Source organism: Chrysochloris asiatica, unplaced genomic scaffold (genome assembly GCF_000296735.1).
Source record: "Chrysochloris asiatica unplaced genomic scaffold, ChrAsi1.0 scaffold00054, whole genome shotgun sequence".
Lineage (NCBI taxonomy): Eukaryota > Metazoa > Chordata > Mammalia > Afrosoricida > Chrysochloridae > Chrysochloris > Chrysochloris asiatica.
This window is the reverse complement of record NW_006408572.1, coordinates 14620498-14634371: the sequence shown is the minus strand read 5'-3', so window position 1 is coordinate 14634371 and position 13874 is coordinate 14620498. Positions and strand designations below refer to the sequence as shown.

The 13874-nt window shown below is 41.5% G+C and overlaps 1 protein-coding gene across 1 annotated transcript in view; it reads left to right on the top strand.

The window, feature by feature from the left end:
- LOC102822451 (zinc finger protein 18-like) overlaps nt 1–13622 on the top strand; it is a 15511-nt gene extending 1889 nt beyond the window's left edge. Inside the window, exons 3-6 of the mRNA XM_006863435.1 lie at nt 366–457; nt 9169–9253; nt 9933–10004; nt 13522–13622. Of these exons, the coding sequence (XP_006863497.1) occupies nt 366–457; nt 9169–9253; nt 9933–10004; nt 13522–13622 (350 nt within the window). The remainder of the gene's footprint in view (nt 1–365; nt 458–9168; nt 9254–9932; nt 10005–13521) is intronic.
- The last annotated feature ends 252 nt before the right edge of the window (nt 13623–13874 follow it).

Sequence of the window (13874 nt, the reverse complement as noted above, 5' to 3'; positions counted from 1 at the left end):
TAGGGTTTCCACAGAGCAGCTGGTGGGTTTGAACTGCCAGCCTCGTGGTTCACAGTCCAGTGTTTATCCTGTGGCACCACAGCTCTCCATGAATCACTCTGATATAGTGATGGAAAGTGTGCATCTTAAACCACTTCATGAGTGTGGTAGACAATTTGGATTTTGGATGTGAGCAAGGAGGTGGGAGACAGACAGTTTGGGTGAAACTGGGAGGTTGAAGCAAGTTGGAGATTGTTGGTGATGTAAGTACTACGGATGTGGAATGGGTGTCACTTCTCGTCTGTCAAGTGTCATTTGACCAGTTCCCCCTGGAGAGGGGCTGAGGAGACTTGTAGATTCCTAAGACGTCCCATCTCTCCCTGCAGTGAAGGCTGCTTCCCAGCTGCTTGCCCAACCTGAGGAAAGGCTTGTGGGAGACCAGGACTGCGGAGGTGCTCTTCTTGCAGCACCATCTCAGGTGAGCTGGGCTCCCCTGCTTTCCTCGTCCCTGAAGCAGGTTTGGAGCTTGTTCCAGTCATCAGGAGGATTGGAAGTGGGGGTGTGCTTTCTCCTGAGTGGAGTGGAGGAGGGGGGCTCCCTGGGGTCACAAGAACAATACACAGGGAAATGTTTGTGAGTTTCAGTATGTCTCGACGGTTCATTCAAGGCAGAATGTTCAGTTTATTGCCATCTTAAGTAGTCTAAGAAGAAAAGAACCATCCATGAAGAAGGACCATCCATGAAGTAGGTCAGAGGTCAGCACTACTGTTGGAATGAGCACAGTAAAGCACTATCTCTGTCAAAAAAGGCGGGACCTGGTTCTCAAAGTCTGGGGCCACAGCCCCTGAGGTTTCAAACAGTCAGACATTTGCCAGCCTGGTTCTGCAGTCTGGGGCTGCTGTGAAAATGTCCCAGGACGATGGGGCCACCAGCCAAAGCTGAGGGGGCAAGGGTACTAGAGTTGAGAGGGTAAGATTGTAACTCAGCTGTTCTGGGAGAACGGGGTCACCCACAGCCTTAAGTAATGGGAGCTCATTTGTCCTCCCAGTGGGTCTGGAAAGTAGATCTGAAGCCTAGGACTGAAAGGCTTCTATCCAAATCCAGATAATCTGCCTAACGTACAGTATCTGAAGGGTGGGCCCACAACCCAAAATAGCTCAGAGAACAGAGGATTGTTTTCAAACCTTGAGAGCTACTGTAAATTGTTCTGCTAGACTTTGAACTCGCTTGGTGCCTGTTATCCCTTTTTTACCCCCTTCAGTTTTGTCATCTGCCAAGGAAATGTCTACATTGTACCTGTTCCATGAAGAGAAATTTTTTCCCAGGATGGAATATTCCTAAAGTCTTATCCATATTAGATTTTTATGATTCAGAAGATGAGATTTTGGATTTGGAGATGATTTGAGACTTTTGGGATGCTATGATGGGATGAATGTGTTTTACATGTGTAAAGGATATGAATTTTGTGGGGACCAAGGGTGTACTATCAAAGGTTGAACAGTGTCTCACGTAAGTATGTGCCAACTTGGCTAGGCTCTGAGTCCCAGTATTGTGTGGTGGTTCTCCACACATATGACCCTTCATTTTATGATATAGTGTAAACCCTAACCTCTGTATGTTATGGGGTCCTGGTGTGGTGCTAATGGATAAGCACTGGATTGCTTACCACAGGTTGGGGTTTCAAACCCACCAGCTACTCCTCAGAAACCCAACCAGGGTACTTATGAGTCATAACTGGCTCTACTGCACCTAACAACAGCAGTATGCTAAAGAGGCAGCCTTACTCTGGAATGTGTTTGCAGTCACACTCGTGCTCAGTTCTACTCTAAAGTCACAACGTTACTCAAGTCACACCCTTGCTTGAGTCATACCTTTTAGCTTACAAGAGATAAAAGGAGAGAGAATTGCAGAGACAGGTAGGGCCTCACTACCAGCCAGAAAGAAGAGTTGGCAGTAGAGTGCATGCATTAGTCCTTTGTTATTGTTTTTGTTGTTAGGTGCCATCAAGTCGGTACGGACTCATGGTGACCCTATGCACAGCAGAATGAAATATTACCCGATCCTGGGCCAACCTCACTACTGTTGCCACGCTTGAGTTCATCAATGCTGCCACTTGGCTAATCCATGTCGTTGGGGGTCTTCCTCTTTTTCTCTGACCCTCCACCTTACCAAACATGTTATGTTTCTCCCGTGACTGGTTCATCACTCCTTCTCCCTAGTCTGTCTTCGTCTGGAAGCTCATCTGAAACCTGTCCACCATGGGTGACCCTGCTGGTCCTTAAAATACCAGTGGCATAGCTTCCAGAATCGCAGCAACTCACAAGCCACCACAGTACAACAAACTGACAGACGAGTGGTGGATTAGCCTTTTAGTGATTGACTAATTGCACTCAGCATAATGTGCTCTAGGTTCATTCACTTTACAAGTTGTTTCACAGACTCATCTTTGTTCCTGGACATTGTGTAGTGTTCCATTGTTGTGTATACACCACGGTTTGCTTCTCCATTCACCTGCCGCTGAGTATTTATCTTTTTTCAGTCTTTTTGCTGTGTGTGTAGTGTGCATATTTCTATTTGTATCACAGCTCTTATTTCTTTAGCATATATATTTAATAGTGGGATTGCTGGGTCATAGGGTATTTCTATTTCCAGCATTTTAAGGATGTGCCATGCTGTTTTCCACAGTGGGGGAACCACTGTGAGTTCCACTCTTTCCAAATCCTTGCCAGCATTTGTTCTTTTCTGTTTTTATGAACTTTGTTGTTTATGTTGGGGTGAGATGATAATTTCATTGTTTTGATTTGCATCTCTCTCATGGCTGACTCCTGGTGTGGCTCTGCAGGATCAATGCTGGTCTGCGAACCACAAGGTCGGCGGTTCAAACTCACCAGCTGCTCCTCGGAAAACCTATACAGGATCATTATTATTTGGAACTGACTCGGCGGCACATAACAACAACAAAATGTCTAATGATCATTGAGTATTTCTTCATGTGTTTGTTGGCCGCCTGACTGTCTTTTTTTTAACTAAGTGACTGTGCGTGTCATCTGTAGATTTTATCTTTCTGTTGTTGAGGTGTTGAAATTTTCTGTCAACTTTACAAGTTAGTCCTTTGTTAGATATGTCATTGCCACAAATGTTTTCCCAGTCTGTAGGTTCTCTTTTTAATCTGTTTTGAAGTCTTTTGATGGGTATAAATGTTTAATTTTTAAGAGTTTCCAATCATCTAGTCTATCTTTTGTTGCTTATGTTTTTTTTTTTTTAATGTTTTATTGTGAATTATGTGATAGTTTACATGGGAGAATATTAGTTTTACATTCATTCTATCATATTTTGTTTCATTGCTATGGTTACAATCCCTTCCATGCATCATCAACCAACCAAAGGGTTGCTTATGTGTTTTTAGTTATGCTTGTTGGTATATTTTTGCCATGTTTTTAAGCAAAAATGTGTTTTTTGTTTATTGTTTTTGCTGCTGCTGGCTATAATTTTAGGTCTTACATTTAGGTCTTTGGTTCATCTTGAGTTAGTTTTAGTATATGGAATGAGGTATGGATTCAGTTTCATTTTTTGCACATGAATATCCGGCTTTTCCAGCACAGTTTGTTAAAGAGACTCTCTGGTCCCCATTGAATGGGTTTTGGCCATTTGTAAGCGATCAGCTGTTTGTAATTGGGTTAAGTTAATTTCTGAGTTCTCCATTCTGTTCCATTGTTCTGTGTATCTGTCCTTTTCCTGTACCAGGCTGTTTTCACTACTGCGGCTGTAGTAGTACGTTTTGAGACTTGGAAATATGAGGCCTTCTACTTTGTTCTTCTTTAGTAGGGCTTTGTTTATCCAGGGTTTTTTTCCTTTCCATATAAAGTCGGTGATTAGGTTTTCCATCTTTTTAAAGAATGATGATGGTATCTGATTTAGGATTTGCAGTACATCTGTAGATTTCTTTGTGTAGTGTTGACATTTATCCACGAAATGATATGTCCTTCCATTTATGTAGGTTTCTTTTTATTTCTTGAAAACTATACCTCATTGTTGTTTTTAAGTACTGTCAAGTTGTTTCTGACTCATAGTGACTTTGTATGGGGTTTTTGAGGGGCAACTGGTGGGTTTGAACTGCTGACCTTATGGTTCACAGTCCAGTGCTGACCCTTCAGTGCCACAGCAGGAGGCCTTCTATACCTCATACTCCTGGCATGGTACTGTAGGATAAGCACTCTACCACAAGGTCGGTTTGAACTTCAAGGTTGGTGGATCAAACCCACCAGCCGCTCCTCGGAAACACTATGGGTTTTTATGAGTCAGAACCAATTCTACAGTACCTAACAACAACAAAATATACTAAAACTAGTGTTAACATAGATATGGAAGAAATGCAGTCAGAATTCTCCTTAGAATCCAGGATGGTGAGACTTCGTCCCTCAGACTTTGGACATGTTATCAGGAGGGGACCAGCCCCTGGAGAAGGATATCGTGCTTGGTGAAGTGGAGGGTCAGCGAAAAAGAGGAAGATCCCCCCCAACGAGATAGATTGGCATAGTGGCAGCAGCAGTGGGCTCAAGCATAACGTATATATATGTTGTTAGGCACCTTCTAGTCAGTTCTGACTCATAGCGACCCTATGCACACAGAACAAAACTATGCCGGCTCCCACACTGTCTTCACAATTGCCATATATATGTTGTTCAGGGCCTATTCTATAGCACCACACCAGGACACACACACTCTCTCTCTCTCTCTCTATGCATATATATATATATTGTTGTTGTTAAGTACCTTTGAGTTGGTTCCAACCTATGTTGTTGTTGTTAAGTGCCGTCGAGTCGGTTCCGACCCATAGCGACCCTGTACAGGGTTTCCGAGGGTGTAAATCTTTACGGGAGTAGAAAGCCTCATCTTTCTCCCGCAGAGCAGCTGGTAGTTTCAAACCGCTGTCCTTAAGGTTCGCAGCCCGATTCGTAACCACTACGCTACCAGAGCTCCTTGGTTCCGACCTATAGTGACCCTGTATAGGGTTTCTGAGGAGCGGCTGGTGACCTTGCAATTGTGATTCTAACTGACTGCAATCCAGTGCATTAATGTATAGCACCACACCAGGACTATGAAATATATACACGTATATATGCATTTCTCAGTAGTTAGTGTAAATGGGTGTGGCGCTATGGGCTGATGTGCCAGACTGTAAAGCTGTTTGAACAGCAAGGTCAGTGGTTCAAGCTGCTCCTCGGAAACCCTCTACAGGGTCGCTATGGGTCAGAATGACTTGACAGCACTGAATAACAACAGTGTAAATGGTATTGTTTTCCTTTATAGAGTTCTTTTTGTTAGTGTAGGGTACCTTGATCTTGTACTCTGCCACTTCGCTAAATCCCTGTGATAAGTTCCAGTAGTTTTCTTGAGGCTCTAGGATTTTCTGTGTATAGGATCCTATTATCTGATATGACTTTGTGGTTGTTTGCCTGTGTTTTATTTATGTGGTGGATTGCATTGATTGTTTTTCCAATGTGAAACCATCTTTACATGACCCCACTGGTCATGATCATTTGTTTTTTGTTATTGGATTCTAATGACTAGGATTTTGTTGACAGTTTTTGGGTCTCTGTTTGTGAGTGACATTTGTCTCTAATTTTCTTTTATTTTTTTTTTGGATTTCTTTATTTGGTTTTGGTATCAAGAGGTATGCTAGCTTCCTAGAATGAATTTGGGAGTATTCCATCCTTTTCTGTGTTCTGGAAGAATTAGAGTAGAATTTGTGTCGGCTGTTATCTGACTGTGGTAGAATTCGCCACTGAGGCTAAAGAGAAACCAGGAATTTTTTTTTGTTGAAAGTTGTTTTTTTTTTTTAATTTAATTACCTAGTCAGTGTCTTCTTTTATAATGGGTCTGCTCAGGTTTTCTACTTCAGATTGAGCTAATTTGTGTAGGTTATGTGTGTCTAGAAATTTGCCCATTTCTTCTAGGTTTTCAATGTTTTTGGAGTACAGTTCTTCCTCCATCTTATTGTCATCCTCTCGGATAGAGTATTGTAGGATTTCCTAGGCTGTAAGTCTTTACAGAAGCAGAGTGCATCATACTTCTCCCACAGTGTAGTTAGTGGATTTGAATCGTCAACGTTGTGGTTAACAGCCCCAAACTGAACCCACTGAGCTGCCAGGGCTCTTCAGTTCTTCATTGTTGTTGTTGTTAAGTGCCATCGAGTCGGGTCCGACCCGTAGTGACCCTGTACAGGGTTTCCGAGGGTGTAAATCTTTACGGGAGTAGAAAGCCTCATCTTTCTCCCGCGGAGCTACTGGTAGTTTCGAACCGCTGACCTTAAGGTTCGCAGCCCGATTCGTAACCACTACGCTACCAGAGCTCCTTTCAGTTCTTCATAGTGGTCTGCTTTTCCCATTTTCTTTAGTTGGTTCTGTGATGATGCCACCCGCCCATTTCATCTTGTATTCCTGTTATTTTCACCTTCTTTGTTAAACTTACCAGGGGTTTGTCAATTTTATTAACCCTTTTAAAGAACCAACTTCTAGTACTGTTGATTCTTTCTGTTGTTTTTGTGTTTCCTTTGTTTCTCCTCTAATCTTTAGCACTTTTCTTCTACTGGTGACTATAGACCCTCTCTTTGGAGTTTTCTTTCTAATTGTTAGAGGTGTTTGGTTAAGGTTTGATTTTGGTTCTTTCTCCTTGTTTGATGTATGCATTTATTGCTATAAATTGTCCTCTGAGCACTGCTTTAGTATGTTGTATTTTCATTTGATTTAAAGACTTTTTAATTTGTTTTGTTTTGTTTTTGTACCTCAGACATCTTTATTTCATTCCTGTTATGCCATGAATTCCTAGGGAATAGGTTCTAGCAGCTCAGGCTCCTTTCCATTGGTTCTCACAAAGTCCACCTCTCTGGGGGTTGCAGGCTTGTGCTTTAGCTGAACCCAGGTCTCTTTTTCTTTGGCTTCCTTCTTTATCTGATCATTTTCCTTCACTCGCTTCAGGAAGCTGTCTTGGCTCTTAGAGTGCGTAATATGCTCAATGCACACATTAATTCTCTTGTCAAGAATCTTGCCCTTGACTTGCTTGTTCGCAACAATGCCGATAGCATGTTGGGTCACATTGTAGACTCTTCCGGTTTTGTGTGATAACATTTGTGGGGCATGTCTTTTTGAACTGTGCCCATTCCCTTGACGTCCACAGTATCACCTTTCTTGTAGATTCTCATGTATGTGGCCAAAGGAATGACCCCATGTTTTCTGAAAGGCCTGGAGAACATAGAGCGGGTGCCTCGCCTCTTTCCGTTTGTTTCCTCTTCTTGGTGGATTACTGCAAGATGGCGACTCCGTCTGAAAGCTTAATTTCTGTTTTTATTTATTGTATTATCCATTTGTTTTTTAAACAGGTGTTACTCATTTTCCATGTGTTTGATTTTTTTCCCCATTGTTCTTCCTGTTGTTGGTTTTTAATATTATAGTATTGTGATTTGAGAAGATGTTTTGTAGTATATGGATGGTTTAAAGTTTATTGAAGCTTGCTTTGTGGCCCAAAACAGGGCCTATCCTATAAAATGTTCCAAGTGTGCTAAAGAAGAATTGGTATTATTTTTTCTTGGATGGTGTGTCCTGTATATGAGTATGAGTTATGCTGGTTAATTGTACTGTTTAAATCCTCTGTATTTGTGTTGAGATTCTCACTAGTTGTTCTGCCCTTCATCACAAAGTCTCTCAATAGTATTGTGGAGTTGTCTGTTTCTCTTGTAAATTCGGTTACACTTTGAATTATGTATTGTGGAGCTCTTTCATTGGGTGCATAGGTATTTACTATGGCTATGTTCTCTGATTGGATTGACCCTTTAATCATTGTATAATGACCTTTCTTATTCTTATAATGGTTTTGCCTAAGACCCCCTATTAACAGAAACTAATATTGCTACCCCTGTTTTTTTGTTTTTTGAGTTGCCATATGGTCTAGCCACTCTTTGGAAACCCTAAACAGGGTTGGTATGAGTTGGATCACACTCAATTGCACTTCACAACAACATATGCTTGATATGTTTTTCCATCCTTTGATTTTTAGCTTAACATTGTATTTGTTTCTAAGGCATGTCTCTTGCAGAAAACATAAATGATGAGCCATATTTTCCTATTCATTTTCTATTCTGTCTCTTGACCGTGAAAATCCTCTATAGGGTTGCTATGGGTCAGAATTGATTCGACAGCACTTAACAACAACAACAACATGTTTAGTATAACTATCGTTAGAGGATGTTGTTTGCTCCTGTAAAGGTTCATAGTCTCAGAAACACTAAGGAGCAGTTCTTAACTACTCCGTCCTACACTATCGCCACGGGTCCAAATTCACTCAATGGCAGTGGGCATCTTAGCTCCATCAGAAAAGAAGTTACCATTAGTGGGTAACTGAAGGATGCCTTGTTCCAGAGAACCCATCTACTGATTGAATGTTAGAGCCTAAACGGATAATTCTTGGGAGATTTGAGAGACTTATCATCTTAACCCAGTAGTCTTTGTTTCAAGATGAGGTTTACAACTCCATCAATATCTTGGTTGATTCTTACCACCTGTTGATGATTTCAACCTGCTTTTCAGCAAACTCCTTTATTTTCCTCCTGGAATTTCTAGATTTTAGTTAAATACTAGAAATATCAGACTTTAACAATAAGTACTTTTTTTTTTTTTTTTTTACTTTTACATGCTTTTAAGGGTAAATCCTTCCTGTTGAATGGAGAACATAGCTTTTCCATGCTCTTCTTTTTTAACCGTTTCAAGTACTTTATGCAAATGCTTGATCTTCCCGATATTTAACTGAAATCTAGAAATTGAAGGGGGAAAAGAAAGAAGTTTAAAGAAAATTTGTTTAAAAGCAAGTTGAAAGGCATAAGACGTGTCAACCAGGATGTTAACTGAGTTGTAAGCCTCATGCTAAAACAAAGACTGGTGGATTAGGCGAAAGGGCCATACTTCTAAAATACACACACACAACTATACCCCATATGTTTTATAATCAGAGCAAGAGATGCTCAGGTAGGGACTGGAGTTTTCCTCTGGGCCTCTTCCTCCTTGAATCCCTCTCCCCTGGTTTGTTGGATCTTCGATGCCCAAGAACCTAGGGCACATTCCTTCCTTCTCGGGGATGCAGCGTTGAGACCTCTTCTTTCGGGGTCATATTGATGGTCATGACATTGTATTTTCCCAGGAGCAGTGGAGGCACCTGGATTCTACTCAGAAGGAACACTACTGGGATCTCATGCTGGAGACCTATGGGAAAATGGTCTCAGGAGGTGAGGGCATGGCTTATCCTGGGGAAGAGATGGAGGGGCTGGGATGTCTCAGGGAAACACCTGTGTTCTCTCAGACACAGACTGAACCTGAAGTTCTCGGGGAGGGAAGTTATTAGCGACACAGTTGGGAAGTGGGCTGAGTTTGAGCTAGCAGAGCTGTAGGAAGAATTGTGTGAATCGGATGCCTGGAGCTCTATTGGGTATATTACACAGTGACTCCTTGCATCTTCACAGCAGCCCTGTGAGGTGGGTGATTTAGAGCCGTTTTAGAGATGAGGAACGTGAGTATCAGATCAAGTCACTGGTTCCCTGTCACATCCCTCGTAAGTGCTGAGTCAGGATGGAATTCAGTACACCGGCTTTGAGTCCAGGCTCTTTCCCACTAACCCACACTACCTTGGCCAAACGTGAGTGAGACCCTAGTCATGACCCTTGTCCCAGCCTGCCGGGTGGTCTACAGACCCCTTGTCTGTCTGCTCAGGCTCTACTTTTCTTCGTAATTCTTTGAGGACTGGTCTCTGAGAAGCCCCACATCCTTCTAAGATGAGTGTCCTGAGGTGGTCTTCAGAGCCTGTGTGTTTCCCTTCACGTTTGGTTAGGCTGCTCCTTTCAAAGACGTTGCCTGGGCTCCCAGTCCTCTGCTCTCTCCTAGCCCCACACACTTCTCTCTCTGTGCCAGGCATTTCCAGCCCTAAAGCTGATGCGGCTCATTCAGCAGAGTATGGGGACGAGCTGGCAGGACTCCACCTGCGTGCCAGTGAGAAGATCCCAATGCCCACCTGCAAAGGTGAGTCATCTTCCATTGGTCCCGCGCCATCTCTGAGTTGGGTGAGGTGGTGGAGGAGGAGGTAGGCCTTTGGTTCCTATTACATTGGTTGTAAGTGGCCATGGCTGGGTCAGTTCAGTGGGTCTCCCTGTCTCCATTTATAGCCTGATGAGAGAAGAATGACCACACATCATACCTGCTTTCTTCAGTTTTGTCTCTAAAACTTTTAAGAAGGTTTCTCTTTGAGTATTTGATAACATGATACTTCAGTTTATCTGGAAGAATTCAATATGCAAGAATAGGTACCAATTTAAAAAAAAAAGTTTTGAAAGAAGAAAGTTCATGAGTGTTAGATCTTAAAATATTATGCTTCTGTTGTATTATAAAGTTTCTGGATGGTGCAGACTGAAACATTTGGCTGCTAACCAAAAGGTGGGAGGTTTGCATCCACCCAAGGGTGACCTGGAAGAAAGTTTTGATGATCTACTTTTGAAAAATCAGCCAGTGAAAACCCTATGGAAAGATGGTCCATGGAGGGGATTAGAACCATGGCAATGAAATGATATACAATGGAATGAATGTAAAACTAAAGTTCTCTCATGTGAACTATCATTCACAATAAAACATTTAAAAAAAAACAAAAACAAAAAAAACCTATGGAGCATAGTTCTGCTCTGACACACATGGGGTCACGGTGAGTCAGACTTAGCTCAGTGGTGTCTGCTTATCGGTGGTTGTATTATAAAGGTCAGATCATTAAAATAGTATGATACTGATGTAAAGTAAAAATAGATGTTAGATCAGTGGATCAGAAAAGGAAACTTAAGAAGAGAATCTGGTGTATATAAGCACTTAACATGATAAAGGAGAAAGTAACAAATTAGAAGGGACTAGTTTTTGTTGAATGAGCAGCATGGCAAAGCAAACTGTTTGCGTAGATTTTATGTACATTATATCAAAATAATGAGCGTTGGTAGCATAGCACTTACGTGCTCAGTTGCCAAACAAAAAATTGACAGAACTTACGCAGCAGCTCTGAGAAGGAAGACCTGGTGATCTGCTACCAAAAAGATTGCAGTCAAGAACACCCTATGGGACAGACCTACTTACTCTGTCACGTGACGTCTCTATGAATTTGATGCAACTCGTCAGTACCCAACAGCAACATGCCTCTATAAGATGATAATTGATTAAAAAGAGATAGAGTGTGAAAATAAAGTCCTAATAAAGAAGAAAATGATGGTACCCTATCCAGAGAGGCAGTGACAACGAGATGGAGGCACAGATGAGGGCATGGAGAGAGAGAGCAGCTGAAGACGCTAGACTCATGAAAAAAGAAAGGCTGTGTGCTGGCGGCCAGGAGGCAGGCTTGCAGAATGTGCCCTTTGGTGGTTTAAATGATTATATACTCCTGAGTGTTTTGGTGTACACTCGCCTCCCCCAAACCAAAAAACCACAAAAAACAGGGAATTGAAGAAAATTCTGTTGATTGATGATGCACGGAGGAGATTGTAATCATTGCAAAGAAACAATGAGTGTAAAACCTATGTTCTCCCATGTAAACTATCACTCAGTTCACAGTGAAAACTTAAAAAAAAGAAGAAAATGAGTATATATATTAACTGATTTTGGAATGAGAAACATTTACTATATAAAATTTAAATTTAAAATGCAAATCTTTAAGTATCAAAGTAGTAGAAAAAATCTTGGAGGAAAAGATTAGCAGTCTTGAGTGCATTTTGAATGAACAACCAGACAAACATACAATTCCTGTGCATATAAAAATAACCTCAAAGTTAGCATATACAAATTGGTGAAAATTTTTTTCATAAATATGACAGATAAGCTTATTTTTTCCCTTAAATATAGAGTTAGTGTAAGTTGATAAAAAAACAACTCTTCAATGAAAAATGAACAGTGTCTTTGAGCATGAGAAGTAACTCATCAATGTGGACAATAGTTTCAGCCTTTAATAAATGTTGTTGTTAAGTGCCATTGAGCCGTTTCTAACTTAGAGTGACCCTGTATAGGGTTTCTGAGAAGCAGCTGGTGGGTTTGACATGCCGAATTTGTGGTTAAGTCCAGTGTTATCCAAAGTGCCACAGAATTAAACTTTAAAACAGTGGGGGTTAAAGCACATCTGTCACCTATCTGAGTGGTAAATATTTAAAAATCACTCAATACTTAAGTATTGTATACTTATGCCAGAAGATGACATAGTTGTTCAGGAAATTGTTTTGACAGTAGGTCTCAAGAGTTTTAGTTTGGGTGGTGGGAACTGCAAATACACTTGTTGTTAACTGAAAGGTGAGAAGTGTTGGCCCACCCAGAGGTGCCTCAAAAGAAAACCAGATCTGTTCCTGAGAAAAATCAGCCACTGAAAACCTTTTGGAGCACAATTTTATTATGACATACATGTTGTTAAGTGGTGTCAAGTCAGTTCCAGCTCATAGTGGCCCTGTATAACAAGGTTTCCAAAGTGCAGCTGGTAGGTTTGAACCACCAATCTTGTGGTTAGCAGTTGTGTGTTTACCTCAGAATTGGAGTAGCATTGATGACAATTGGAAACTGGTTTCAAGAACTGTAGCATTCATGTACAATAGACTAATTACACTTGGAGGAATCTTTCTTTAGGTATTGATCAAAAATGTGGACAAAAACTTAAGAAGAAATAGCTCATTGCAGCATTTTTTATACTAACAAAATCACAATGAATAACTTACTTTCTTTGGTAGGAGAATTTGTAAACAACTTATGTGTGATATGTTTTTGTGAGGGACCATTATTTAGCCATTAACATGAATTGTGATGAGAAAAAGAGACGTTTTCTTGCCATTTTCTAACTCATAAGCCAAAGAAAAGAGCATAGGAACTTGCTTTGCTATTCCGAAGTTCTCCTCAGATCCACAATTGAATCATCATCCTTAAACACAGGGCCAACAAAGTGTAGTGGCAGGCCTTCAGGCTAGATGACATTGTTTTTCTTTTATTCACTGATGCCCTCTTGGTAGAAAGAATTCATATTTTACCATGCTCCTTTCTTTGGCTTATGAGTAAGAAAATGGCATGAAATTTACTGAACTGTTCAAATCTTTCTTCTTCTTTCAGGAGATAGACAGGAGACTGACAAAGAGAACCTCAACTTGGTAACTTATAGGTACCACAAACCTCCAGATGCCCCATGTCCCATTTCAGAAGAGGCCCCTCCTCAGGCTTCCTTGAGTGGCTTCTTCAGGGAGGATGAACCAAAACACTTTGGAGAAGGAGAACATTTCCTTGATGCACAGGGAGACCTTCAGAGTGAGGGGAGAGGGGAGCAGTTCTCTCTTCAGGAAAGGGGCTCTGGAAAACAACTAGGCCAGCATTTGCCTAATCCTCACCCAGGAGACCTGTCCATGTTGTGGCTTGAGGAGAAGGGTGAGGCTCCCCAGAAAGGAGAGCTAAGAACTCCCATGAACCAGAAACTCCCTACCTGCAGGGAGTGTGGGAAAACCTTTTACAGGAATTCTCAGCTTGTCTTTCACCAGAGAACTCACACTGGAGAGGCATACTTTCAATGCTCCACCTGCAAAAAAGCCTTTTTGCGGAGTTCAGACTTTGTGAAGCATCAGCGAATCCACACAGGAGAGAAACCTTGCAAGTGCGATTACTGTGGGAAAGGTTTCTGTGACTTCTCTGGACTGCGCCACCATGAGAAAATCCACACAGGAGAGAAACCCTATAAATGCCCCATCTGTGAGAAAAGTTTCATTGATAGGTCAAACTTTATTCGACATCAGAGGGTCCACACGGGAGAGAAACCTTACAAATGCTCCCGCTGTGGGAAAAGTTTCAGCTGGAGCTCGAGCCTTGACA